Source organism: Myotis yumanensis, unplaced genomic scaffold, assembly GCF_028538775.1.
Source record: "Myotis yumanensis isolate MYYU_CA2020_CCGP unplaced genomic scaffold, mMyoYum1.0.hap1 SCAF_2, whole genome shotgun sequence".
NCBI classification, from domain to species: Eukaryota; Metazoa; Chordata; class Mammalia; order Chiroptera; family Vespertilionidae; genus Myotis; species Myotis yumanensis.
Window position 1 is genome coordinate 31676156 of NW_027223753.1, and position 25911 is coordinate 31702066.

The following is a 25911-nucleotide window of genomic DNA, read 5'->3' on the forward strand; positions in this document are numbered from 1 at the left end:
ATTCAGTGAGCGTGCACTAGGGGCCAGGCTCGTACTGGGTGCTGGGACTGCGGTGATGAGGGATGGGTTCTTGTCCTCTTGGAGCTTACATTCTGGAGGGTACTTGCTGAATGACCGGAGGACAGGAGGCACCTGGTGTGCAATGAAGACCCTCACTAATGCATGAAGGGCAGCCTGATCTGCTGCACCCTTAAGAGATGGCCATATAATTAAGTACTGAGCCTCCCAACCAGCCTTGGTTGGGTCTTCCAAGTTCCCAACATGTAGATTGGGAGTGGTGACTGTGGGCGCCTTAGGCAGGTAATGTCACAGAGTCAGGGCTGTGTGGGGTTTGCCATTGTATACCCAGCACCCTGCACAGTGCCTAGTACTCAACGGGTACCCAGCAAAGGCTTATTGAATGGAGGAATGGGTGACTTGTTATTGCTGAACCCATTTTTGTCTCTTCTGATACTTCCTTCTCTTGTCCCCAACAGGAAATATCCCAATCTATCCCTGCCCTCTACCTTCCATAAGGACAAATAACCCCCAGTTCAACCTGTAGCTTTCTCCTGGTCTGCAATTCCTGATCCAGCCACTCCCCCCAACTCCCTACCCCTTCCGTTCCTCCGTTCCTCCATTCCTCCAATATATCTATCGAATTCCTCTCACAGTGCGCCCAGGGTCAGCAATCAGAAACAGTCCCTGCCTGAATGGAACTTTCATTCTGCTAGCAAACAGACATCAAATGCACAATCACACAGAAACACTTGTCAGGAGTTCAATGAAGCAGCACTACTTTATTTTATGAGAGTAAACGAAAATGGACCTGACCCAGCCTTGAGTATCAGGGAAAGCTTCTGAAGGAAAACATACTTTAAGATGGGTGGAAGTGAAGCTTCAAATGCTGCTGATTTAACTCAAAGGAAAGCCTTGGGATGACCTGGGCATAAAGCGGACTGGATTGGGTGGAGGAGTGAGTGAAAGGCAATCTGAAAGGTAATCTGAGGAGCTTGGCTGGGAGGGGGAGGAGCCATGTAAGGAGAGTAGCTATGAAGGACGCAGATCTAAGAGATTTGTTTTTTAATTCCCATCCAAGAATATGTTTAGTGAGAGGAAGAGAGTGAGAGAGAGAGAGAGAGAGAGAGAGAGAGTAACATCGATTGGTTGCTTCCCATATATGCCCTGATGGAGGGTTGAACTGGGAGCCTAGGTATGTGCCCTGACTGATCTGCAACCTTTTGGTGTATGGGATGATATTCTAATAAACTGAGCCACCCGGCCAGGGCTGAGAGAATTTTTTTTAAGATGGAGGAGACTTAAGCACGATAATGCTGCTAGGAAGGAAGCCATCAGAGATACACACAGCTAAAGGTGGGGATAGAAGGCTCAACCCATGTATCAGCCCTCCATTTAAGAAATATTATTGGGGAAAAAAACCAAGATGGCGGCATAGGAAAACACTGGAAATTGCTGCCTCCAACAACAACTTCAAAAATACAACTAAAAGACAGAACGGTCATCATCCAGAACCACAGGAAGGCTGGCTGAGTGGAAATTCTACAGCTAGAAGGAAAGAGAAGAGCACACAGACTCAGAGGAACTAGGAAAGTAAAGTGCAGAGGTACGGAGGCTCTGGCGCGTGCGGAAAGGGGCGGGCACCTGAGGACACGGCTGTCTTTTTGAATCGGGAGGGAGTCACAAGCTCCCGACTGCTCTGAACTCCGGTTCCGGGAAATCTCTGGGGTCCCCCGGCTCATACGGGGAGAAACTGGACGGTCTGGCAGCAGGCAGAACTCGGAACTTGAGGGTGGCTTTCCCTAGGAGGTGCTGGCGGCAGTTACCGGGACACTGAGACACGCAGCCCCTTAGGGCAGGGCTGAGAATCAGCCATAGCTGCTTGCTCCACCCTGTTGATTCCGAGACCCCGCCCCATCCAGGCTGCTGCAAAGTCTTTTGCATATGAATGCCCGGGTCCTTTGCGACCTGACAATTACCTAACAAATTGCAGCTGGGACAGACAGACTCAGAACTTCCAAGAGAAGGCCCAATGCCCCACAGCAGCTTGCATTGCTTCTCAGCTGGGCCTCATCTGGGCACCCCCAAACCCCAAAAAAGGAAGGGGAATCTGCATATCTCTTTGTAGCTCCTGCTGGGTAACCTCAGGAAGAGGCTTAATTAGCACCTCCTTAGATCCAAGAGCCAGTGTACCCAGTGGTCAGAGTGGGACCATCCAGATTACAACTCCTCAGATTCATAAGGAACACACTCAGGGGGCAGACTCAGTGAGCACCAAAGTCCCACTGAAGCAAGTCTTACCCCAGAAGGGCGTCTTCAGCACAGAAGTTCTCCCACTGCAGACACACCTGATTCTCACTGCCAATTGGCCTGGAGGTCAATTCCTCCCAGTGACACCTAAAACAATGAAGGCATAACTACAACAAGACTGTGCACAAAGCCCACAAGGGGGTGCACCAAGAGTGTCCACCTCAGGTAACTGGGGAGGTTGAGCCACTGGGCCCTGTAGGACACCTAGCACACAAAACCACTCTACCAACACAGGGAAGCAGACAAAATGCGAAGACAAAGAAACAGGTCACAAATGACAGAAATGGAGGACAGAAAACGACTGGATATAGAGTTCAAAACCATGGTTCTAAGATTTTTCAAGAATTTTATGGAAACCGCCGATAAATGTAGTGAGATCCTCAAGAAATCTAGTGAGACCCTCGATGTTGTGATAAAGGACCAACTAGAAATTAAGCATACACTGACTGAAATAAAGAATATTATACAGATTCCCAACAGCAGACCAGAGGATTGCAAGAATCAAGTCAAAGATTTGAAATACGAAGAAGCAAAAAACACCCAACCAGAAAAGCAAAATGAAAAAAGAATCCAAAAATACGAAGATAATGTAAGGAGCCTCTGGGACAACTTCAAGCGTACCAACATCAGAATTATAAGGGTTCCAGAAGAAGAGAGAGGGCAAGATATTGAAAACCTATTTGAAGAAATAATGACAGAAAACTTCCCCCACCTGGTGAAAGAAATAGACTTACAAGTCCAGGAAGCACAGAGAACCCCAAACAAAAGGAATCCAAAGAGGACCACACCAAGACACATCATAATTAAAATGCCAAGAGCAAAAGACAAAGAGAGAATCTTAAAAGCAGCAAGAGAAAGAAACTCAGTTACCTACAAGGGAATACCCATACGACTGTCAGCTGATTTCTCAACAAAAACCATGCAGGCCAGAAGAGAGTGGCAAGAAATATTCAAAGTGATGAATACCAAGAACCTAAAACCAAGATTACTTTATCCAGCAAAGCTATCATTCAGAATTGAAGGTCAGATAAAGAGCTTCACAGATAAGAAAAAGCTAAAGGAGTTCATCACCACCAAGCCAGCATTATATGAAATGCTGAAAGGTATTCTTTAAGAAGAGGAAGAAGAAAAAGGAACTCTTACCATTTGCCACACCTTGTATGGAACTAGAGAGCATTATGCTAAGTGAAATAAGCCAGTCAGAGAAGGATAAATACCACATGATCTCACTCATTTGTGGAATATAATGAACATCATAAACTGATGAACAAGGACTGATCCAGAGATGGAGAGGCATTGATTGGACTGTCGGGCCTTGGAGGGATGGTAGGGGAGGGTGGGGGTAAGGGGGAAAGATCAACCAAAGGACTTACATGCAAGCATATAGGTCTAACCAATGGACACCGACAACGGGGGGGGGGGGGGGGGGGGGGGAGGGGGGTGACGTGGGTATAAGGACACATACGTAATATCTTAATCAATAAATATATATATATATATATATATAAAATATTATTGGGCACCTGCCATGTGTCAGGCACTTTGAAAAAGGCTGACAAGGCCTTTGCTCTTTGGCAACTTATTTTTCTAGGGAGGGAAGCAGGACATAAACATATAAGGCATTTTAAGTTTCTAGTAAATACAATGAAGACATAAAATGAGGTGAGGTGATAATGAAGGGGTGCAATCCAGAAAAAGGTGATGTAACAAGGCCTCTGGTGCTGTGGAGGTGATGCAGGTGCCAAAGGGTCCAGAGGAACTGAGTCACCAGGGGAGTGCCAGGGTTCAGTGAGGGATGTGGGTTAGGGGATATGTCAGAAAAGAAGAGCAAGTACATGGGGAGTGTGCCGACAGAGGGCTAGTTCTAGCGGCCCCTTAGAGGTGACAAAGTCAGAGTGTCAGAGGTTGGATGACCTTGGGGTTACCCTTTAGGTCATGACCAACATATCAACAGGTCAATGGTCTGACCCTCAGTGGCTCGGATGCAACATTACCAACCACAAACCCATCTCCATCCCACCAAACCTGCTGCTTCTGACTTGCCAGTTTTGAGAGTGGAGTCACCCTTCTCGTCTGAGACCGAGGACTGAAACATCCAACAAGAATGGAAGGGCTCACACACCCAGTCCCTCCTGCCCTACTGCTTCACAGCTTCCCCATCTTTCTTGTCCTTCCTCCAGCAAGTAACCTCCACCTCCTCACCTCCCCCGACCCCAGACCACTGCCCTCCATGCCATAGGGAGCTCCTGGTCCAAGGAGAAAATGGATGGCTCTGGAAGAGAGTGTGGCCTTGCTTTGGGAATAGGGAATGAAAGCTCCCCTGGGATGACAGGGGCAGGGGTGAGGGCTATGCAGGCCTCACTTCCTTGCATCATCTCCCCTAGGGTGGATGCCTTCTGAGCCCTGCCTGCTCCCCCAGGTCTCCTTCCTTTATTCTCTGCCTGGGCCCCAGATGCCCCCCAGAGTGATTTGCTAACTCTGGACACCCATGGCTTGTTCAGTCCACCTGGCCTGTGCGCCATATTAAGGGCAATTATCCTAAAAGCAACCGGAAACCAGAGGCAACCCTAGCAGGAACTGGCAGCGGTCAGACTAAGGTGCTGGGATCTGATGGGTGAGATGAGGGAGGAGGAAGACAAGGAGGTGTAATCAGAGCCTGGTCATCTTTCCACCTGCAGGCTTGTCTCTGCCAAAGCCTCTTGCACTGAATGGCCTGAGGAACAGGGTCCTTGTCCCCAGGAAATCTAGGTGGAGGTAAGAACCAGCTGGGAGGATTTTGTGGCCTCCCACACCCAGGGCCTGGCTCTTCCCCTTGGGCCCAGAAGTGGGAGGGTGCTCCAGCAGTGTAGCTAACAAATAAATACCAAGTGATTTTGAGGAAGCAGTTGATACATCCACACAGGCCCCATGATGCTGGAGATGCTATTGCTGCCTTACCCCCTGCTGGGGCTGCTCCTGCTTACCCTGCTGGGGGCTGCCCTGCTGGGGGCCGCCCTGCTTTCCAGGCAGCGTGTTCCAGCACGGAACAAGATCCCCAGGGCACAGAGGCGCAGGGAGGTGGCGCTGCAGCAGATGGCAGCCCTGGCACAGCGTCTCCGGGAGCAGGTGAGTAGAATTCAATCCCTGAAGCCCCCAGCCTCAATCTCAACAGGTGGGTCGTACCTCAGGACACACCCCTCTCATGGCCTCATCCCCTTCAGAAGACAGAGAGCCTGGGGGGACAGTCCCCCATTCCAGCTCTATGCTAGATCTTTGTGTCACCAGTTCCTCCCCATTTATGTCCTTCGAGCCCTTGAGGTCGGGGGCAGTGTGTTTTCTCTTTTCTCCTAGTGGCTCAGTAACATGGTGGTGAGCACTTGGGCTATTTGTTGAAATAAAATAAACTGATGGAGAAACTGGAGGCAGGGGGCCAGGCCTCTTTCAGCTCCAGACCATCCCAAACCCCACTGAGACAGGAACCCTGGTCTACATATTCTCCCTCAGTCCACCACCCACTGGGTTTTGCATATGTTTGCTGAGCACCTGACAGATGCAAAACACAGGGGCGTCACTGGAGATAGGCTCCTCCTGGGAAGTTATGTAACTTAAAAGAGGGTTTTGACAGCCCGGATGAGGTTATTTCAAGGCATTGTGACAGCCATTAGGACTGGGTTGGGATTTGCAGGTGAAGTAACTGAGCCCTGGGTGTGTCAGAAAGCCCAGCTAGAGTGGAGGCCAGAAGGGTGGGAAGGAGGGGCACGGAGACAAGCTCACACTGTGTTTGCATTCGCTGTATGGCCTGGAGGGTGTGACAGCCTCTTCTGGGCCATGCGCTCTCTGACTGCTCAAGGAAGGGTGGGCTCGCAGTAGCTTAGGGTCCCCAACTTTGGTTGATGGTGGTGGTCTTCCTTTGGACCCTGGGATCTGGGGTTGGCGAGAGCGCCTGAGGTACTGACCCTGTGATCTGGAGTTCCTGAGTGTCCTGTGCCGTCCCTCAGACAGTGATTGATGGCCCCAGTGGGCAGCTTCTGTGCTGGAGCTGCTGCAGCTCCTGAGAATGTGTATTAATATTAATTGGGGCTAATTAGTTGGATGAATCAATCTGCCCCAAGAGAGCAGCTGCCCCTCGTTGGTTGATGGGAAGGAAATCGAGGCTAATGGGGTTGCTGTGGCGAGTCAGCATGATGGAGAGGGTTCCTGTGTGCATGTGGTGACCCCAGCTGTGTGTGGTGTTGGGTTTAGGTTCCTTTACAGCTAACACCAGGGCCTGCCTGTGTGTGCCTCCTGCTGGTGAGTTATTGTGTGCTGCTTGTGTCTGCTTCTATGCCTGTGGTGTGTGTGTCTGGCTGGGTGTGTATGTGTCATGTTACTGGTTTGGAGTGTATACATCTAGATATGTTTGGGTCTGAATGTTTGATTGAGTGTGTTAATATGAGGTCATGTGTCTGATGTGAAAGGACATCTGGTTCTGTATGTGTCTGGACATCTGGATGGTATATGTGTGGGCATCTGGAATATATACCTATTGGCTGGGTACCTGGTGGGACTGTGTGTGTCTGGTTGGCTGGGGGAGTGGAAAAGTTTGGGGTGAGGTCACCCATGGTGTCTCCAGCCTCCCCTCAAGGCTATAGGCGCTCTGTGCCTATTCTCTCCCCAACAAAGCTATCACAGGTCTGTCCTGGGCACCTCCCTAGTTGGGTCACTCCTCCGCCAGGGATACCCTCCAGGCCTCAAATGTCCAGCTTTATGCCTCAGGGAAGTGGGAAGCTGAGACCTAGGCAAACCCTCGTAGGGTTCAAACAGACCCAATTCAGTCCCGTTTAGCAAAATTTCACAGATGGCGCCTGGGGTCTTGTTTTCTGCTGAACTCTGGGTCAGAGATCTGATGTCTGGCTCAGACTTGTCTTAAAGATGTTCTCACTCTGGGTGGGGTGTAGAGGAAACAGAGCTGTGCCAACCATAATGGGAAGCAACTCAGCCAAATGTGGTGAAAGCCAGATGCCTATGGAGCTGTGGGACTTGGCAGGAGGGGTGATTTGCTCTTTTTGGAGTAGGTCATGTGGGGAAGGCTTCAAAGAGCTGAGCCTTGAAGGATGTATGGGAGTTTTCCAAAAGGAGGAAAGAACAGGGTAGGCGATGCCAAGCAGAGAAAAGCCTGAGATAAGGGATGCTTCTATAGAACACATAGGAAAGATCTGCAAGGTCCACTGGGGGAAGCAGACAAGCTGCTCATTCTGAAGGCTGCTTACCAGAGGCTCTGATCACTTCAGGGGGAAATTGGCTGCCCTGAGGGTTGATGGTTTTTACAATATTAAGCATATTTAACCACCACTTTGGAAATATTAATAATAAATCAACATGCTAAAAACTTTGAAATATATTTTTTTTTATTTCAAACCATGATAGAAGGCAGCACCAGGTGAGTATGGAGAAGGCAGATGTCTCCTGGGCTGTGGAACTGGGCAGGAGGCGCGATTTGTTCTAAACTAAACTATATATTTAAACAGCTTAAAAGTGATAGAAGTTGAAGCTTAATTCTTTTCTTTTTTATTAAAATATATTTTATTTATTTTCCACAGAGAGGAAGGGAGAGAGATAGAGAGTTAGAAACATCGATGAGAGAGAAACATCGATCAGCTGCCTCCCGTACATCTCCCACTGGGGATGTGCTTGCAACCCAGGTACATGCCCTTGACCGGAATCGAACCCGGGACCCCCCAGTCCGCAAGCCGACGCTCTATCCACTGAGCCAAACCGGTTTCGGCGAAGCTTAATTCTTTCATCAAATGATTCTAACAATTTCCAAATGATTTCTTGATTTTTAAAAAAAACTTGTGAGGGTCTTTTGATGTGGCTCTCATCTTTTGAAGGTGTCTCTCTCTTTCAAAGCTCTCCCAGTAACTGAGTCATTGGTGACTGGAAACCTCATTAAGCAGAGACCCTTCCTCCTCCTCCTCCTCCTCCTCCTCTTCCTCATCTCCTTCCTCGTCCTCGTCCTCATTCTCCTCATCCTCATTCTCCTCCTCCTCTTCTTCCTCTTCCTCTTTTTTTAGAAATAAGTGATAAAGATTAATTCATGGGTATGAAAACTGGAGACATAACTAGGCAAAAACCCAGAAATGTTTCTGAAGAAGAACAAAAAGTTGAGTTCTAATAGTAAAACTAGAGACCAGTGCACGTAGGGTCCCTAGTGGCTCCCTCTTCTTTCTCTTCAGTAGAATCCCCGGGGGGGGGGGGGTCCCCATTCCTACATTCTTAGCTCTATTATTGGTCCAGGATGGTTATCAGTCAGATGTCTAGTGATCTGGATGACTGATGGCAGGTGGTCTGGAAGATGCACACCAGGAGGTCTGGTTACACCCAGTGCTCTGGGTAATGATGTCAGGTTAATGTATTCATGAGTCCTGCAGAGGTAATCAGGGGTTATCTGGAGATCTGATGTATGTCCAGGCACTGATGCAGGACTGGAAAATTCAGAAGTTTAAATTCCCAGGCTAATTAAAATGAGAAGAGAATCACTTCCTCAGCCTACTTGACTTTAGTATTTAGCAGCTTAACTATACTGAGTCCACTTTACCTCTTCCCTCTTTCCTCGGGACCTGGAGGAGAGATAGGACTGAGAAGCCAGAGGGGAGAGATGGCATCGGGTGTGGATCCCTGGTTGCACAAGAACAGACAGCTCAGGTTACATAATTTGGCTTTCTGCCTACTTCCCCTGTTTACATTTTAGCAACTGAAATTCCACTCTCCCACAGGCTCTTCTTCCATCCATTCTGCTTCTATCCCTTGACATTCCAGGACCTCCTTATGGCCCCCCAGCTCCAGCTGCCCTAACCCAGACTATCCCGTGACTCAGCAAAGGGGGAGGAGAGGGAAAATGGTTTCATTCCTTTTTTTTTTTTTTTGTCTCTGTTCACATTCATCTCTCAAAAGAGTGGAGTAGACTGGAGGGCAAACTGGGCCTTCTGAGGACCAGCCTTGCGGGTGGGCCAGCAGGGGCTTCCTGTCTCCAGCTGAGGGCACGTGTGCCGGAGGCCGGTCCATCCTTGCTGCTTGACGCAGTCGCTGCAGGAAAGAGGCATCTGCACAGCATGTGTTTCAGTGGACCTGGCGTATGTAGCATACTGTTTTTAATATGTTTGCTCCCTTTAGCGCCATGTGTTTTAACCAAGGTCACCTCTCCGAGAAAGGTTGTTTCCCCAGGTGGGGATCTTTCCCTGAGGTTAGGGAGGGGATACAACCCCTTAATTAAGTGCCAGGCGGGTAATTAAGTTACATGGTCTTTACTCCCTGGAATGGAGATGAGAAACACCTTAATCCTTGTAATAGAAATTGACGGGATTGGAATCGGCTGGTATAAATACGGATGTAATAAGACAATAAACGTCAGATCCTCATCAGTTCCTGACCAGAACTCCGACCAGAACTTTGGCTGGAGATCCTGGCTATAGGTCCTGACTAGGCTGCTGACCAACTGAAGGCTGTCTTCGTGTCATTCCTTCTTCGCCGACTCCGTCCACACCTTTGGGGACCCCTGGACCTGCTGGGATTGGACCCCAGCACACGTGTTAGTGTGTGTGTGGGTCACAGGTGTGTAGGAGCTGTGGGTTTTGGCAGGTGGGGTGGGACAGGAGATGTCATAGTTGATGAAAACCACAGCAATGGAAAAAGAGGAGGAGATACCGGGAATGAGATGTGGAACCAGGCCTTATTAGGAAAGGGCAGAGTCAAGGAGCAGTGGTGGTGACTTGTCCTCCCCACCCAGCTCCTTTCAAGTTCCACTCCCACCCCACCACATCCTCTGCTATGCAGCATCGCCCTGGTCCTGGTCCTCGTCATCCCCATCTCTGACTGAGCCCTTCCTGCCGCCCTGCCTTTAAGGCTGCGTTCCCAACAGCTTCTCCTTGTTTCCCTGAAGTCACTGGAGGGCCTCCATGTGGTGATTCAGGACTTGAGAAAGAACTGTCACCTCTCCCAGCACGCGACCCAGATTCCAGGTCTCAATCTGGCTCTGGAATCACTGTAGGAAGCAGTTAGGGTGCTTCAAGTACCTCCTCAGAGCCCCCTGTCCCACCGCCCACAGGTGGGGGTGGGGCCTGGCCATCAGGGCTGCAGCCATGGCCTCCCAGTCCTCTCCCCCAGGGCAGGGCCAGGACACGTTGTCAAAGTGCCAGAGGCTGCCCATCCTTGCTTGTCTGGAGTGCTAAGCCCTGGGCTCTGGGTCCCTGTGAGCCTCCTGTGCCTGTTCCTAGGCCTGCTGGTCTGGCTCTCACGCAGTTCCTCCTCCTTGGCCCTTGGCTCACTCTCTAAGGAGCCACTGCTCTTCCTCCTGCCCTTATTCTGTGGGGGATGCACAGCTTCCTTTGGGCATGTTTCCGGGCCAGGTGATCTGACCAGGCTAAGAAGGACTCGAGTTCCTGGGCCTCATGGGAAGCATCGTTTTGGAGCTGCCCATTGACCTCCTGCCACTCGTCTTCTAGTTCTCCCTGCAACTTCTATCTCCACTCGTTCTCCCTGTGCATCGCCTCTTCTTCCTCTTCAGTAGAATCCCAGGGGGGTCCCTAGCCCAGAATTTGCCTAGGTGTTTCCCATTCTTATTCTTTTATTTAAAAATTAAAAATAGATATATTTTTATTGATTTCAGAGAGGAAGGGAGAGGGAGTGAGAGATAGACACATCAATGACGACAGAGAATCATTAATTGGCTGCCTCCTGTATGCCCCACACTGGGGATTGAGCCCACAACCCAGGCATGTGCCCTGAATCATGACCTCCTGGTTCATAGGTCAATGCTCAACCACTGAGCCACACCGACTGGGCTCTCCCTTCTTATTCCGATAGCAGGGGGACAGCAACTCTGTCTAAGCATCGGGGCCAGTGTGTGGCACCATTTTCCCGTGGCTGTCCTGGTGGGCAGGGTCAGGAGCTGAAGAAGCAGACAGAGGGCAGGGGCAATGTGGCAGGTGCAGGCCTGGTGCAGGGATGGGTGGGGGGAGAGAGGGGCTGCCTAGTATCTAATTTCTATATCAAGGCCTGGATGTCGCTGGAGGAGGTTGTGGGCCAGACAAGTACCTAAGGAAACACACTGTCTAGGCACTAGCAGGGGGAAGTGGAAGTCTAAGCAGACTTGCAACATGAATGATCTCATTCCCTGGGTTGAGTTCTTGCTCATTTTCTGCTGAACCAGTAGCAATTACACCCACAATGGCTAGATCTCCTAATGCCCTCTGAGATTTTACATAGTCAACATCTCTGTTGACAGTGAACTCATACATATTGTCATGAGGATCATATTAAATTACTTTGACCCTAATAGTACAGGCTTCAGTGAGAAGTTGTGTAACATAGTGCTGGACTGCCCTAACTGGTTTGGCTCAGTGGATAGAGCGTGGGCTTGCGGACTGAAGGGTCCCAGGTTCGATTCTGCTGAAGGGCTGCTGGAGTCCAACCCCAGCAGATCCAGGGGTCCCCAAAGGTGTGGACGGAGTCTGTGAAGAAAGAATGACAGGGAGACAGCGTTCAGTTGATCAGCAGCTTAGCCAGGATCTCTAGCCAAGTTCTGGTTAGGATCTCCAGCCAAGTTCTGGCTAGGTTCTCCAGCCAGGTTCTCCAGGTTCTCCAGCCAGGTTCTCCAGGTTCTCCAGCCAGGTTGGGTCGCTAGGTTCTGTTTAGGTTCTCCTGCCATGTTCTCTCGCTAGGTTCTCCAGCCTGGTTCTGCTGCCAGGTTCTCTCGCTAGGTTCTGTCTCTAGGTTCTGTGTGCTGTTGTCTTGCTACATCTGTATTTATACCAGTTGATTCCAATCCTATCAATCTCTATTCCAAAGGTTAGGGCGTTTCTTAACTCCATTCCAGGGAGTAAAGATTATGTAGCTTAAGGGTGATTGTTTGTAGTTAAAGTGATTAACTACCCGCCTGGCACTTAGTTAAGGGGTTTTATTCCCTCCCTAACTTCAGGGGGAAATCCCTACCTGGGGAAACAAGCTTTCTGGGAGAGGTGACCTTGGTTAAAACACATAGCGCCAAGAAGGTGAGCAGACATATTAAGAACAGTATGGCATACACCAGGTCCCTTGAAACATATGCTGTGCAGATGTTTCTTCCCTGCAGCGACTGTGTCAAGCAGCAAGGATGGACCGGCTCCCAGCAAAGGGCATGTACCTTGGTTGCAGGCACAGAGTGTGCAGGAGGCAGCTGATCGATGTTTCTCTCTCATCGATGTTTCTAACTCTCTATCCCTCTCCACTCCTCTCTGTAAAAAATCAATAAAATATATTTTTTAAAAAAAGGAGTGCTGGGCTGCCTGACTCTGACACTTACAGCGGTGGACAAAAGTAGGTTTATAGTTGTGAGTATGTCAACATAGTTTACTCTTGTATTATTTCCCATACAAACAACTGTAAACCTACTTTTCCTAAGCATGTGTATTTTAAATAACTTCTCTGTGCCTTAACTTCCTCATATCTACAATGGGGATGATGATTAGAATAATACTATTTAATAATAGTAATTATAATAATAGTATAATTATAATCATTCAAGGATGATTATAAATATAGTATTGAATAATAGTAAACATTCAATAAATGTTTACAGTGGTGCCTGGGTACCTAAGCACTATCTACTAGTGCAGTGGTCGGCAAACTCATTAGTCAACAGAGCCAAATATCAACAGTACAACCATTGAAATTTCTTTTGAGAGCCACATTTTTTAAACTTAAACTATATAGGTAGGTACATTGTTATTAACTTAATCAGGGTACTCCTAAGCTGGCCTTTGCTAAAAATGTCCTCAATCTGATTGAGGTACGTTCGCTGAGGTCGACCCCTTCCAACTCTCCCATCCACACTTGTCTTGTATACTTGTTTTGTCTATCTGCTTTCGTTCATCCTCTCTATATGTCCACCCCCCACTTCTTCTATCACCACTTCTTCAAAATAGGCTCACCCAGGCTGAAAACCGACTTCTGCACACGGGCCATGAAGTTTCAATCGCACTGTTTGTATGCGCCCGCACGTGGTATTTTGTGGAAGAGCCGCATGTGGCTTGTGAGCCTCGGTTTGCCAACCACTGTACTAGTATGTGATAATTCTCACTTTCGTAATCAAACTGTTGTCTTTGATGAGTGGTCATTTGGTGAGTCAATGAATTTGATCTATCACATGGAAATGACACTCAACAAGGTTGGTTGAAAAGGTGTGGTTGGGCCTCCCCCATCCTCTCCAGGTCACCAGTGTGCCTGCCTGGGGGAGGGCGGGGCAGAGGAACAGTCCCAGCAGACAGACACCTGCAGGGGCCCTCAATAGGATCTGGTGGTTTGCTCTCTCCACCTCTCCTCAGCTCTCTGAAAAGCTGCCACTTTGCCTTAGCTGGTTTGACTCAGTGGATAGAGCATCTCCCTACAGACTGAAAGGTCCTGGGTTTGATTCTGGTCAAAGGCACATGCCTGGGTTGTGGGTTCAATCCCCAGTAGGGGGCATGCAGGAGGCAGCCAATCAATGATTCTCTCTCATCATTGATGTTTCTATCTCTCTCTCTCCCTCTCACTTCCTCTCTGAAATCAAATTATATATATATATATATATATATATATATATATATATATATATATCTCCTATATAATAAAAGAAAAACATGCAAATTAATCATCCCTCTGCTGCGCTCAAGCCACGCTCACAAGCCAATCAGGAGCGAGTATGCAAATTAACCAACTAAGATGGCGGCGGCAACCGAGCTGGAGTGAGCAGGAGGCTTGGGTTGCCCCCGGTGATGGAGGAAGACAAGATTCCCGCCTGCCCTGGCTGGCCCTCGGCTCTGCTCAAGGCTACAAAGTTTCAATTATAGAAGATAAATAAATCCCAGATACCTGCTTCCAGCCAGCTATGGCCTCTGCTCAAGGAGGGGCTGGGAGCCTGGGTTTCCAGGAGCAACCCAGGCTTCCAGCCAGACTTGGGCTCTGCTCAAGACTACAAAGTTTCAATTATAGAAGATAAATAAATCCCAGAAAAAAAGAAAAGAAAAAATAGAGAGGCTGGGAGCTTGGGTCGCCGGGTGGCATGGCCAGCCTGAAAACGGCCCTCAGCCCCTCACCCAGGCTGGCCACACCATCATGGGGTGAGGGTTCCCCCCTGGGGGGCTTGGCCAGCCTGCAAACAGCCATCAGCCCCTCACCCAGGCTGGCCAGGCACCCCAGTGGGGACCCCCACCCTGAAGGGGGTGTGACCAGCCTGAAAATGGCCCTCAGCTCTTCACACAGGCTGGCCAGGCACCCCAGCGGGACCCCCCCACCCTGATCTGGGACACCCTTCAAGGCAAACCAGCCAGCCTCCACCCATGCACCAGGCCTCTATCCTATATAATAAAAGGGTAATATGCAAATTGACCCTAACGGCAGAACAACTGGGAATGACTGGTCACTATGACCCACACTGACCACCAGGGAGCAGATGCTCAATGCAGGAGCTGCCCCGTGGTGGTCAGTGCACTCCCACAGGGGAAGCTCTGCTCAACCACAAGCCAGGCTGATGGCTGCCAGCACAGCGGTGGTGGCGGGGGCCTCTCCCTCCTCCTCAGCAGCGCTAAGGATGTCCAACTGCAGCTTAGGCCTGCTCCCTGCTGGCAAGTGGACATCCCCCGAGGGCTCCCAGGCTGCCAGAGGGATGTCTGACTGCCAGTGTAGGCCCAATCCCCCGGGGAGCCGGCCTAAGCCAGCAGGTGGACATCCCCCGAGGGGTCCCAGACTGTGAGAGGGCATAGGCTGGACTGAGGGACACACCTCAAGTGCACACATTTTTGTGCATTGGGCCTCTAGTGTGTATATGTGTGTGTGTGTGTGTATATATATATATATATATATATATATATATATATATATATATATATATATATTGCCACTTTCACCAGTGGCCATGTAAGGACAACTGCCAGGGAGTTCTAGCCTCAGGGTTTTAGATGACACTGAGTACTTGCCCACAGGGATGCTACCAGGGGTATCATCTCTCTAGTAGATATGTAATTTAACCTTCAGTATTGGTGGTGAGCCTGTGGACTGGCAGTGAGTGATGGGGAGGTCCCTGGTGGGTCCTATTGAAAATCCTTAGGGATGGGGATCAGGCCAAGGGGTGGTCACAGGCTGACCCTCTACAGTCCTTGAGGGAATCAGAGGTTGTGCCTGGAGGGCCCCCATGGGCTGAGCATTAACCCTTTACTGCTGGACTGTGAGGAGTCCCAGCGAAGGGCCTGAAGCAGCTGGGGTGGTGGTATGCTCAGGGGAGTGAGTTTTTGCTAAGTGTCTCAGAAGGATTTCAATATTTTAGCCACAGTGCAGCTGTGGGGATGCATGCTAACTGAATGCCCACCCTGTCCATGCCTGGGCCTTCCTGAAAGTCCTTGTGGCACACAGGCTGGGGAGTTATATTAAAAAAAAATAATTTTTCATTTTTCAATTACAGTTGATGTACAATATTATATTTGCAGGCATACAACCCAGTGATTAGACATTTATATAATTTTCAAAGTGATCACCCTGATAAATCTAGTACCCATCTGACACCATACAGTTATTGACTATATTCCCTGTGCTGTAACCTTACATCCTTCTGACTATTTTGTAACTACAAATTTGCACTTCTTTTCTTTTTTTTTAGTTTTATTGCTTAAAGTATTACAAAGGGTATTACATGTTTTCTTTTTTGCACTTCTTTATCCTTTCATATTTTTCACCCAGCCCCCCAAATCTTTTCCCATCCAGCAACTGTCAAAATGTTCTCTGTATCTATGAGTCTGTTTCTGCTTATTTTGTTTTTAGATTCCACATGTAAGTAAAATCATATGGCATTTGTCTTTGTCTGACTTATTTCACTCAGCACAGTACCCTTGAGGTTCATCATGTTGTTGCAAATGGCAAGATTTCATTCTTTTTTATGCCTGAGTCATATTCCATTGTATATATGCACCACTTCTTTTTTATCCATTCATGTATTGCTGGACATTTACTAGTAGGTTGCTTCTATATCTTGGCTATTGTAAATAATGCTGCAATGAATGTATAGACGCATATGTCTTTTCGATTTAGTTTTTAGGGTTTCTTCAGACAAATACCCATAATTGGAATTACGGGGCTCTTCTTTTTCTCTTGTTTTAAGCTCTATTTTGTCTGATATAACTATTGCTACCCCAGATTTGTTTGTTTTTTCCATTTTCATGGAAAATATTTTCCATCCCTTTACTTTCAGTCATGTGTGTCTTTTGATCTGAAGTGATTCTTGTAGACAGCATATGTAGAGGTCGTGTTTTGTTATCCATTCAGCCACTGTATGTCTTGATTGGAGCATTTAATCCATTTGAATTTAAAGTAATTGTTGATAGGTATGTATTTATAGCCATTTTATGTTTCATATTTTTTATCTTTTCTTTTTTCTTTTTCATCTTAAGAAGACCCTTTAACATTTCTTGTAATACTAGTTTGGTAATAAACACCTTGAGCTTTTCTTTTTCCTGTCATAAACTGTTTATTAGCTAAGACTTTTACAAACATTACTTATATTAGAGGTAACAATGGAGCTGGAGAGTATTATACACCCAAGCTGCATGGCAAGAACCACCAATAATGTGGTGGGAGTTGTGGCCCTTTCTAAGACAGGGCTCTTGCAGCCTGAAGATGTCAGCCCTTGCATCTCCCTGTGCTAGTGGGCTGGTGTGGTAATCCATTGGGTGCCAGGATTCCTTCTGATAGCCTTATGGAATGAAATAAGGATAACCTCAAAGAATTTGTACACGTGGAATCTTTACCAACCCAGTAAGAACCCAGGTCTCTTAGAGCCCCACAGTGGCATCCAGCTTGCTCACTCCTCAGCAGGAGGCTGAAGGTTTTGAGAAAACTAGCTGGTTAACACCATGATGGAAAGGCTTGCTGTGGTCACACCCTTAGGAACTGGGTGTTTGAGGCCACCATGACTCACATGACATAACCTGCTTGGCCTTGTATCACAGCCTGCATGTTTTATCAGGCTGAGTGGGGTGGGGCTGGGGGCCTGTGGAGTGCAGAGAGCTGACAGTACTGCCAGCAGCACACCCTGAGAAAAAAGTATGTTACATAGGACTGCTGCTTCTTCCATAGCTCCTGGATGCACTTGTAAAAGCCCATCCTGCTTACCCGATGGCTGTAGCCTCCTTTTGCCTTTTCTTGTCTGGGAAGCTCTTCATCTGTCCTTCAGTTCTAAGTGATAGCTTTGCTGGGTAGAGAAATCTTAGTTGTAGGTCCTTGCTTTCATCATCTTGAATATTTTGTGCCAATCCCATCTGGCCTGCAAAGTTTCTGTGGAGAAATCAGCTGACAGCTTTATGGGAGCTCCCTGGTAGGTAACTAACTGCTTTTCTCTTACTGCTTTTAAGATTCTCTCTTTGCTCAGCCAGTGTGGATTAGTGGTTGAGCATTGACCTATGAACCAGGAGGTCATGGTTCGATTCCCAGTCAAAACACATGCCTGGAACTCAGGCTCCATTCCCAGAGGGGGGCATGCAGGAGGCAGCTGATTAATGGTTCTCTCTTATCATTGATGTTTCTATCTCTCTCTTCCTCAACCTTCTTATCTCTGAAACTAATAAAAACATATTTTTTAAAAAAGATTCTCTCTTTGTCTTTAACCTTTTGCATTTTAATTATGATGTGTCTTGTTGTAGGCCTCTTTGGGTTCATCTTGTTTGGGACTTTCTGTGCTTCCTTGACTTTTATGTCTATTTCCTTTATCAGGTTAGGGAAGTTTCTGTTACTATTTTTTTCAATTCCTTGCTCTCTCTCTTCTCCTTCTGGCACCCCCATGATGCAAATGTTGGTATGCTTGAAGTTGTCCCAAAGACTCCTTACACTATCCTCATTTTTAAAATATTTTTTTCTTGATTTTGGAGAGGAAGGGAGAGAGAGAGAGAGAGAGAGAGAGAGAGAGAAACATCAATGATGGGAGAGAATCATCAATTGCCTGCCTGATGCACACCCTTAACTGGGGATTGAGTCCACAACCCAGGCATGTGCCCTTGAACCCGGAACCCTTCAGTCTGTAGGCCAATGCTCTATCCAATGAGCCAAATCAGCTAGGGCAATCCTCATTTTTGACATCAAAATTACAAGTAAACTACAGAACAACCATCATTCAGAAGCACTAAAATCTGGCTGAATGGAAGTCCTATGATTCTTGAATTTAAAAAGAAGTCACATAGAGACTGGTAGGAGGGGCTGAGATGCTGAACAGACTGGTCCTACACTCATATGTGGCAGATAAAAATTGGGAGGGATATCTTGGTTGCAGAGATCCCCATGAAGAGGAAGGGGTCCCAGGGCCCTCCAGTCCAGGGTTGTAGTACCAGGAAGAGAAGTTCCCATAACTTCTGACTGTAAAAACTAGCAGATATTGTGACTGAGGGATACGGAGGGCAGCTGGAATCCTAGGCAGCTCCTGTTAATGGGCCTGTGCATGGACTTACTCGGACTCACTCCTTTAGAGCTCCAGCACTGGAGCAGCAGCTTGAAATGCACCAGAGACTTACAGGGAGGAACTGAATTGTCTGGCATCAGAATGAGAGATGGCAGTGTGTGTGTGTGAGCTTTCTTCCAGACAGAAATGCTGGCAGAAGACATTATTCCTTTGATAACCCCCCTCCCCCACTACCCTGAACCTCCCAGCACAGAGCTGGCAGGCAGATGCCATATCAGAGACTCCATCAATCTGGCTCACATTGTTTGCCCATCCCCTGGTGTTGCCTAAGGCCCCACTCTACCCAACTTTCAATCCCACCCAAGCTGTTTCCAGTGACTTTTCCATGTGAATGGCCTGTCTTGGCTTATGCTTCATATCTTCCTAAAAATCTATCAAACAAGTAGCATCTGGCTTCAGTGTGTCCCATACCTCTCGCTAAGTGCCACAGGCTTCGCTCTAGCAATAGCCGGCCTTGGTTCGCAACTTGGCCTCAACTGGGCAACTCCAAGGTCAGCAGCTATCTGCAGTTCACTTTGTAGCTCATGCCAGGTGGCTCTGGGCAGAACACAGGTGGAGGCCCCAGAGCCAGAGTACCCAGTGGACAGCTTGAGGCCACATTGAAGCACCACCACCCAACTACCTTCACAAACAACACATTCAAGGGGTGGACTCAGTGAGCACAAAGCCCTGATGAAGTAAGTCCTGTTCTGTTGAGTAAGCCCCTGCACAGCTGGTCCTCCACAGTGGTCAGAGGTCATTGGTCAGTGGTCACAGCCAGTTCTTGCTTGATTGACCTGGGGGTAAATCCCTCCCATTGATGAGCCAACAATAATCAAGCCTCAACTATAAGAGGAGGTTACACAGCCCACATGTTGATCAGAGAGGCTGTACCACTGGATTCTACAGAACACCTACTACATCAGGCTACTCTACCAAGCCTGGGAGATGTAGCAGCTCTATCTAATACACAGAAACAAACACAGTGAGGCTGCCAAAATGAGGAGACAAAGAAACATGTCCCAAATAAAAGAACAGAACAAAACTTCAGAAAAATAACTAAACAAAACGGAGACAAGCAATCTACTAGATGCAGAGTTCAAAACACTGGTTATAAGAATGCTCAATTAACTTCATGAGAACTTCAAAAGCATAAAAAAGAACAAATCAGAAATGAAGGATACACTAACTGAAATGAAGGGTAATTTACAGAGGCTCAACAATCCAAAAAAAATGAGGATCGTGTACAAAGCCTCTGGGACAACTCAAGCATTCCAACATTCACACTATCAGGGTGTTTGAAGGAGAAGAGAGAGGGCAAGAAATTGAAAACCTATTTGAAAAAATAATGACAGAAAACTTCCCTAACCTGGTTTAGGAAATAGAATAAGATGAAGCCAAAGATGTACACACCAAGACATATCATAATTAAAATGCAAAAGGTTAAAGACAAAGAGAGAATTTTTTAAATTAAATCTTTATTGTTCAGATTATTACATTTGTTCCTCTTTTTCCCCCCATAACTCCCCTCCTCCCAGTTCCCACCCCACCCTCCGCCCTCACTCCCCACCCACTGTCCTAATCCATAGGTGCACGATTTTTGTCTAGTCTCTTCCCGCATCTCCCACACCCTTTCCCCCCCAAGAATAGTCAGTCCATTCCCTTTCTATGTCCCTGATTCTATTATAATCACCAGTTCATTCTGTTCATCAGATTATTTATTCACTTGATTCTTAGATTCACTTGTTGATAGATGCGTATTTGTTGTTTATAATTTGTATCTTTACCTTTTTCTTCTTCTTCCTCTTCTTAAAGAATACCGTTCAGCATTTCGTATAATACTGGTTTGGTGGTGATGAACTCCTTTAGCTTTTCCTTATCTGTGGAGCTCTTTATCTGACCTTCAATTCTGAATGATAGCTTTGCTGGATAAAGTAATCTTGGTTGTAGGTTCTTGGTATTCATCACTTTGAATATTTCTTGCCACTCTTTTCTGGCCTGCATGGTTTCTGTTGAGAAATCAGCTGACAGTCGTATGGGTATTCCCTTGTAGGTAACTGAGTTTCTTTCTCTTGCTGCTTTTAAGATTCTCTCTTTGTCTTTTGCTCTTGGCATTTTAATTATGATGTGTCTTGGTGTGGTCCTCTTTGGATTCCTTTTGTTTGGGGTTCTCTGTGCTTCCTGGACTTGTAAGTCTATTTCTTTCACCAGGTGGGGGAAGTTTTCTGTCATTATTTCTTCAAATAGGTTTTCAATATCTTGCTCTATCTCATCTTCTGGCACCCCTATAATTCTGATGTTGGTACGCTTGAAGCTGTCCCAGAGGCTCCTTACACTATCTTCGTATTTTCGGATTCTTTTTTCATTTTTCTTTTCCGGATGGGTGTTTTTTACTTCTTCGCATTTCAAATCTTTGACTTGATTCTTGTGCTCCTCTGCTCTGCTGTTTGGAGTCCGTATAATATTCTTTATTTCAGTCAGTGTATGCTTAATTTCTAGTTGGTCCTTTATCACAACATCGAGGGTCTCATTAGATTTCTTGTACATCTCATTAAGTTTATAGGCAGTCTCTAGAAGACTCTTGAAAGACCTCAAAAGTGTGGTTTTGAATTCTATATCCAGCAGCCTGCTTTCCTCCAGTTCTGTCATTTGTGGTCTGTTTCTTTGTCTCGGCATATTTTATGCTTTGCTGTGTCGATAGAGTGGCTTTCTGTGTTAAGTGTCCCAATTACCTGAGGTAGACACTCTTGGTGCACCCTCTTGTGATCTTTGTGCACAGTCTTGTTGTAGCTAAGCCTTGATTGTTGTAAGTTAACACTGGGAGTAATTTGACCTCCAGGCCAACTGGCTGTGAGAATCAGCTGTGTCTGCAGTAGGAGAACTTCTGTCCTCTAGGGAGGTGCTAATCTAGCCTTTGCCTGAGGCTATCCCGCAAATGCCTCTGTGCAAGGCTTGGGCGGGGTGGGTCCCAGGGGATCAACAGGGCAGGCAGAGCAAGCAGTTATGGCTGCTCTCAGTCCTGTCCCCAGAGGCTCTGCCTCTCAGTGTCCCAGCAACCGCTGCAAACCTCGGAAAGAAAGCTGCCCTCGAGTTCTGACCGATGCCAGACAGTCCCGCTTCTCCCGTTTGAGTCTGGGTCCCTAGAGACTCTCCCGGAACTGGAGCTCAGAGCCTGAGACTCCCTCCCAATTGAAACAGACAACCGCGCCCTCAGCCGCCAGCCCGCTCTGCCCGCACCTCAGCACCTTAGTATTTCACTTCCGCACTGCGCCTCCTCTGAGTCTCGGTATGCTTTTCTCTTTCCTTCTAGTTGTGGAATTTCCACTCAGCCAGCCTTCCTGTGGTTCTGGGTGATGTCTGTTCCGTCTTTTAGTTGTATTTTTGAAGTGGTTGTGCGAGGCAGCAATCTCCAGTGTTTACCTATGCCGCCATCTTGGTTTCTCCCCTAAATTCCAAAGAGAGAATTTTAAAAGCAGCAAGAGAAAAGCAATTAGTTACCTACAAGGGAGCTTTCATAAGACTGTCAGTTGATTTCATAACAGAAACTTTGCAGGCCAGAAGATATTGGCAAGAAATATTCAAAGTGATAAAAAACAAGGACCTACACCAAGATTACTCTACCTAGCAAAGCTATCAGTTAGAACTGAAGGACAGATAAGGAGCTTCCCAGACAAGAAAAAGGTAAAGGAGTTCATTATCACCAAATCAGTATTACAAGAAATGTTAAAGGGTCTTCTTGAAGAATAAGAATAGGAATAGGAGGGAGAAGAAGGAGAAGGAGAAGGAGAAGGAGAAGGAGAAGGAATGAAAAAAGATAAGCAATAAAATGCCAATAAATACATATCTATCAATTGAATCTAAAAAAAAGCAACAACAAAATAAAAGAACAAGCAGAACAGAAACAGACTCAATAGATACAGAGAACATTTTGATGACTGCCAAGTGGGGGTGGGTTTGGGGGATGGGTGAAAAAGGTGAAGGGATTAATAAGTACAAATTGGTAGTTACAGAATAGTCAAGGTGGTATAAAGTGCAGCATAGGGAATATAGTCAATAATATTCTATTAACTATGTATGGTATCAGATGGGTGCAAGATATATCGGGATGATCACTTAGTAAATTATGTAATGCCAACGTAAGAAGTGTCCAAACCTTTAAGAATTTTTATGACTTTATTTGAGCCAAACTGACGACAATTGCTGGGAAGCAAAATCTCAATGGATTGAGAAAATGCTCCAGAGAATGACAGTTTTGCATCCTATTGTATACATTACAATCATAAGAGGAGTCATAAGGAGGGTTTTATAAAATTCGTGGTGATAGATTAGGGAGGTGGGAGAAAGCAAAGTGGGAAAATCTACGGGACTGGATAAAAAACGTTAAATGAAGAGACACATACTTCTTTCACATTGGTGGGTAGAGGACAGTTAATAATTAACATTTATAGCACATAAGGTGGTATATATTTTTTAAAATTTTTTATTAGTTAAGGTATTACAAATGTGTCCTCCTCCCCCCCATTAACCCCCATCCTTCCTACCGCCCCCCGCTCCCCCCCCCCCTCCTCCCCGCCACACACACACATAGAGTGGTATTCGGGGAGCAAGATAACAATGAGGGAACAAGATACCCTGACCTTGGGCTCTGGTGGGAGATTGTGCCTTGAGGAGTCTGGGGAAAAAAGGATAACTCAGACATTGAAAAGGTACGTTATCTTAGATGCAAAAAAGACAATAGACAGGCTCATTTAAGGTAAAGATCACCTTTTTATCAAGGAATATATGGGCCTAGGACTTGACAACCCTCTACAGCTCGCTTTCATTTAAGAAGTTTTAATTTCAGACCATAGAGCCAATAGAGCAGCGGTTCTCAACCTGTGAGTCTCGACCCCTTTGGTGGTCGAATGACCCTTTCACAGGGGTCGCCTAAGACCATCCTGCATATCAGATATTTACATTACGATTCATAACAGTAGCAACATTAGAGTTATGAAGTAGCAACGAAAATAATTTTATGGTTGGGTCACAACATGAGGAACTGTATTTAAAGGGCCAGAAAGTTGAGAACCACAGCAAGGGTAATGGTGAAGATATAGATGACATGGGTTAAAGTCCAGGCTCCCTTACCTTGTGCAAGAGAGTAACCTCTCTGTGAGTCAGTTGTCTTCACTGGTGAAATGGAAATGATAAGAATGCCTGTCCAAGGGTTTTTGTGAGGACTTAATGAATTGGTGCAGGCAAAGTATTTGAAGATGAACACATTGGTGTATCTGAAGATGAACACATGCTATATGCTTATTTTGAAAGCCTTATAAACCACACTGACGAGAATGGTGTTGTAACTTTATTCTGAGGGCAGTTGGGACCTATGATCAGATTTAGGTTATATAAGATCTTAAAAGGATCACCCAGGTTGTAGTGAAGAGGTTGAGCTGGAGGGGAAGAACTTGAGGCAGAGGGTCCAATGAGGAGGCTGTTGAGAAAACTGAGAAACACAGAAGGTTCTAGGCAGGAAGGAGGCTGTGGAGTCAGAGGTGGGAGATATGAAGGAGGCAAGAATACCTATTGGCAGTACGTATTGCTAAGGGAGTGGTCACTGGGGTCCTCCTGCCTCCGTCGGGGGATGACTCAGCAAGTGTGTGGATCCAGGCTCTGCCACTTACTAGCTGTGTGTCCTTGGGCAAACAGTGCTCTCTCTCTGTCCCTCAGGGTCTCGACTGGGGCTGAGGACTAAGGGAAGACAACTTTGCCTTCCTGAGTGCCTGCTATCTTCTAGGGCCTTGTCGTGGAGTCCTGAGGGGGTAGTGTTAGGCTTTCCATCATTCCCTGAAGGACCCAGCTCAGAGCAGGTGGGGGGCCTGTCTGTGGTCATCCTACATGACTGACTAATGATTGACTTCTAGTCCTTTCCTCTCTGAGGACACCTAGGCCATGGCAGGGGAAGGGGCCCACCCTGGGTTATCCAGTTGAGCCATAGTGTGGCCAAGGCTGGGTCCCAGCTTTCCTGCCAGTCATGCTAGACTCTGGTCCTTTCCCAAGGTCAGATCAGCAGGGATGGGAGGACTAAATAAGAAGGAAATGTGGGATGCTGGATTGCTCCCCTGAAGGCAAATCACACAGAGCTGAACCTCATTTCCATAACCCCTGAGTCTCAAGATATGCATATAATGTCACTCCACTCCAATTGTGCCCCTTCTGAATAGCAACACTAGGGGTAAGACTTTCCTCTGTGCCAAGCCCTGGGCTGGGCATTGGGGAGGCAGAGACAGAAGGGAATATCTGTTTCCTGTAGGTCTTTCATGCCACCCTGGAGACAGACCAATAAATGTTTTTAATGCTAAGGGTGAGCACAGGGATAGATATGTACTGAGCACAGGTACATGTGTACAATGGAGTGTATGGGGAGTGATGTGGAGTGTGTGGCAGTGGGCCTGAATGGATCAGTCTTTGATATCTGTCCTTCCCACCTCATTTCCACAGGAGCCAGGCCTGGACCCCAAGCCCATCCTGGCGCTGCCCCTGGTGGAGCTGGCTCAGAAGCTGCAGGCGGAAGAGCTGAGTCTGGAGAGTGTCCTCTGTAGCTACTTAGAGGAGGTGGGGGTTAGGGGTCAGGGTGAGGACTTAAACCTGCCTCTGGGCTGGAGTGGGGATGGAGGGAGGGGCTGTGGTGACTGAATGTCCTGTCCCTGGCCTCACTGTGAGCCCTTATCTGGTTTCCCTCAATGTTGCTCAGGCGCTGAAGGTGCACCAGGAGGTGAACTGCCTGACAGATTTCCTGGAAGAATGTGAGGAACAACTGCAGGCATTGAAGAAGCTCAAGAAGAGTGAGAGAGGCCTTCTCTATGGGGTCCCCATGAGTCTCAAGGACCCCTATGACTGCATGGTGAGTCCTGGGGTGTATATTCTCAGGTGTACATGTATGTGTGGGTGCACACATGCCACTGAGCCTGTGAATATCTGAGTGTGTGACATGGGCAAGTTACTTAGTCCAGGATGCACAGCTGGAAAGTGGCCAATGGAGACTGAACCCAGCAGCTGGGTTCAAACCGAAGCCCAAACTCTTAACCACCATGTTCTTCTGCCACCTGTGAATCCACCTAAGGTGCTGCAGTGTCTCAGAGGGTGTGAGAATGGATGTGGGTGGGGGTCGAATGGGG

General features: G+C 47.3%; 1 protein-coding gene and 2 pseudogenes across 2 annotated transcripts in view; 1 reads left to right on the forward strand and 2 right to left on the reverse strand.

Annotated features, from left to right (window-relative positions):
* LOC139003329 (fatty-acid amide hydrolase 1-like) overlaps positions 1-25911 on the forward strand; it is a 39440-nt gene that overhangs the window by 2702 nt on the left and 10827 nt on the right. The window contains exons 2-5 of one of the 2 annotated variants that reach the window (XM_070405047.1): positions 4986-5061; positions 5317-5412; positions 25235-25348; positions 25488-25637. In XM_070405047.1, coding sequence (XP_070261148.1) covers positions 5380-5412; positions 25235-25348; positions 25488-25637 — 297 coding nt within the window. In that variant the 5' untranslated portion in view covers positions 4986-5061; positions 5317-5379. Of the gene's footprint in view, positions 1-4985; positions 5062-5214; positions 5413-25234; positions 25349-25487; positions 25638-25911 lie in introns of those variants that run through there. The other variant, XM_070405046.1, reaches the window with a different exon arrangement.
* On the reverse strand, positions 10205-11561 carry LOC139004380 (NF-kappa-B inhibitor-like protein 1; annotated as a pseudogene).
* Positions 16830-17430, reverse strand: LOC139004381 (large ribosomal subunit protein eL15-like; annotated as a pseudogene).